The sequence below is a fragment of the Monoraphidium neglectum genome (genome assembly GCF_000611645.1).
Source record: "Monoraphidium neglectum strain SAG 48.87 unplaced genomic scaffold scaffold05405, whole genome shotgun sequence".
Classification (NCBI taxonomy): domain Eukaryota; kingdom Viridiplantae; phylum Chlorophyta; class Chlorophyceae; order Sphaeropleales; family Selenastraceae; genus Monoraphidium; species Monoraphidium neglectum.
In genome coordinates this window covers 1-2140 of record NW_014008225.1, presented here as the reverse complement: position 1 = coordinate 2140, position 2140 = coordinate 1, and the positions used below count along the sequence as shown (strand labels likewise).

Here is a 2140-nt window from a genome sequence, read left to right as displayed (position 1 = left end):
GAGGGGGCGGGCGGGGGTGGCGCCGGGGCGGACGCTGAAACGCAGGGGGTGGTTGAGAGGGGGCGCCGGCGCGGAAGGGGGCCGAGGGGCCAACCCGTGACCCCTCGGCACGCCCCCTCGTGCGGCCACGAATCACAAACCGGCAGCAGAATCGGCGGACGCATATAAGCAGCAGAGCGGCGGACGAATCCAAAGCGGACCGGCCGCCCGGGCGAGGCGGCGCGGCTCGGGCTGCGCCACGCACGCGGGGTCAGGCCGCCTCCGACCCCCTGGTCTGGACACTGGCCGGGAACGTGACCGGTGGGACGGGTGAGGACGAAAAGCATGACCTATCAATCGGCGCGGGGGGTCGTCCCCCACCACCACCCCCGCGGCCTGCACGTGAGGAGCACCTTCGCACTCCAAAGGAAGACAGACTTTTTGCACCAAGAAAGCGGGGTTGGAGTCGGCGGCCGCGGAGCGGCGCAGCGGCCCGCAAAGCCAAAGCAAAGCGACCGTCCCCGCGCGACGCGGCCGCCGCGCATGCGGGGTCACGCCCACTCCATGCCCTCCCCCCCCCCCCCCTCGGTCTCTATCCCCTTATCAACGACCGATGGAGTGGAGGGGACGAGATTCGCCTCATCGATCACCTTCACTTCCCTCTCTCACACATGCGCGGAGCGCTTTTGCACGCGCAAGGAAAAACCCATATGACTCAAACAAAACCCCCACTCAAGAGAGGTTGCCCCACTCAATAAAAGAACCCGGCGTCTCCCCGCCCCCAAGGGACGCCACAGACCAGGCCTGCGACGCATGAAATACAACCCCCCAAGAATACGTACAATTGTAACCACCCCCGACGCCCCCCTCCAAATATAAACGGCCATGGAAGGTGCCTCCACACACATTCATTCTACGCCCCAGTGCCCCCCTCCCCGGAACCCCCCCACCACAAAAACAGCAAAAAAAGGATGAAAGAGGGCCCCACACCGCCCACCAGGTTGCGCAGCTTCATGGCGCCCGCGTTGCCCTTGCCGCCCAGCGTGGCCAGCGCGCCAAAGTTCTTGGTGAGAATCATCTTGTACCTGGGGGACGGGAGGATGACGCACAGGTGAGGAATCTTGTAAAAAATTGCAGTTGGTGATCGTCACGATTTCGGTTTGGGCGCAGGAAGGTGGCTAGGGGCAATAGCGCCCGCCCGTTTGAATTCTGAGCATGGAAGGACCTGGGGCTTGCTGTCCGGGGGCCTGGGGCGCGCGAGAGTCGCGATCTGGTTGCCTGCGAGCTCCCTGCGAGCGCCCGAGGCGTCCACACACCCACCCGTTCACCCTCCAAAGCAGCGGACCCGCCCTTCGACCGCCCAAACCCACATGCCGACACAATCCAATGTGGCCATTCGCAGGCTACCCACCACTCTCGCTGCTTGGCGCTGAGCTCCACCCTCGCGATCTGCTACACACACACACACACCCTTAATAGCCAAACTTCCACGACACCGAAAAAAAAAAACGGCCACCTCGAGCGTCCGAGGCACCCCCCCCCTCCGACCCGCCAACCCTCCCGGCAAGCCCAGCCAAGCCCAGCCGACCGAGCCCACACCCACACACCCAGGATACACGATTGGATACAACCGCCGGGTGGAACCAACCGGCCACCTACCACTCGCGCTGCTTGGCGCTGAGCTCCACCCGCACGATCTGCTCCATCTTTGGGGGCAGCTGCTTCAGCACGTCCTTCTTCACGCGCCGCAGGAGGTGGGGCTTCAGGCGAGAGTGCAGCTCGGACACCTGGAGGGAGGTTAGGTTTTTTTTGGGGGGGGGGGGGGTGGTCGCGGTTGGGTGCTATCCCGCCCACGCCTCAAACAGTCCCCTCGTGGCGCCCTGGCAGCTGGGGGAAACTTCCAGATGATAGTTTTACGTGTGAAAAAGGTACGAGGAAGCACGTCAAGCATTTCATACATCCAATTTATATACATTATAATGTATATATATACATGTATAGATTTGAAAACGAGTGTCACCTGCTCCTGGTGGTTGAGGTCGTGGAACTCCTGCGCCACCATCTCGGGGTCTGCAAACTTCTCGGGGTCCAAAAAGTGCATCAGCATGAACAGCTCCTGGGAGGTTTTATTGTCCGGGTTTAGGGAGGGGCGGTGCACGGC

At 62.5% G+C, this 2140-nt stretch overlaps 1 protein-coding gene across 1 annotated transcript; it reads right to left on the bottom strand.

Annotated features, from left to right (window-relative positions):
* Positions 1-711: 711 nt before the first annotated feature.
* MNEG_15525 (CHD3-type chromatin-remodeling factor PICKLE) lies at positions 712-2080 on the bottom strand (the record flags this gene model as incomplete). Its single annotated transcript, XM_014036003.1, has 4 exons — positions 712-783; positions 977-1064; positions 1639-1766; positions 2000-2080. The coding sequence occupies 4 exons, from the start codon at positions 2078-2080 to the stop codon at positions 712-714; spliced, it is 369 nt and encodes a 122-aa protein (XP_013891457.1).
* Between the last annotated feature and the right edge of the window lie 60 nt (positions 2081-2140).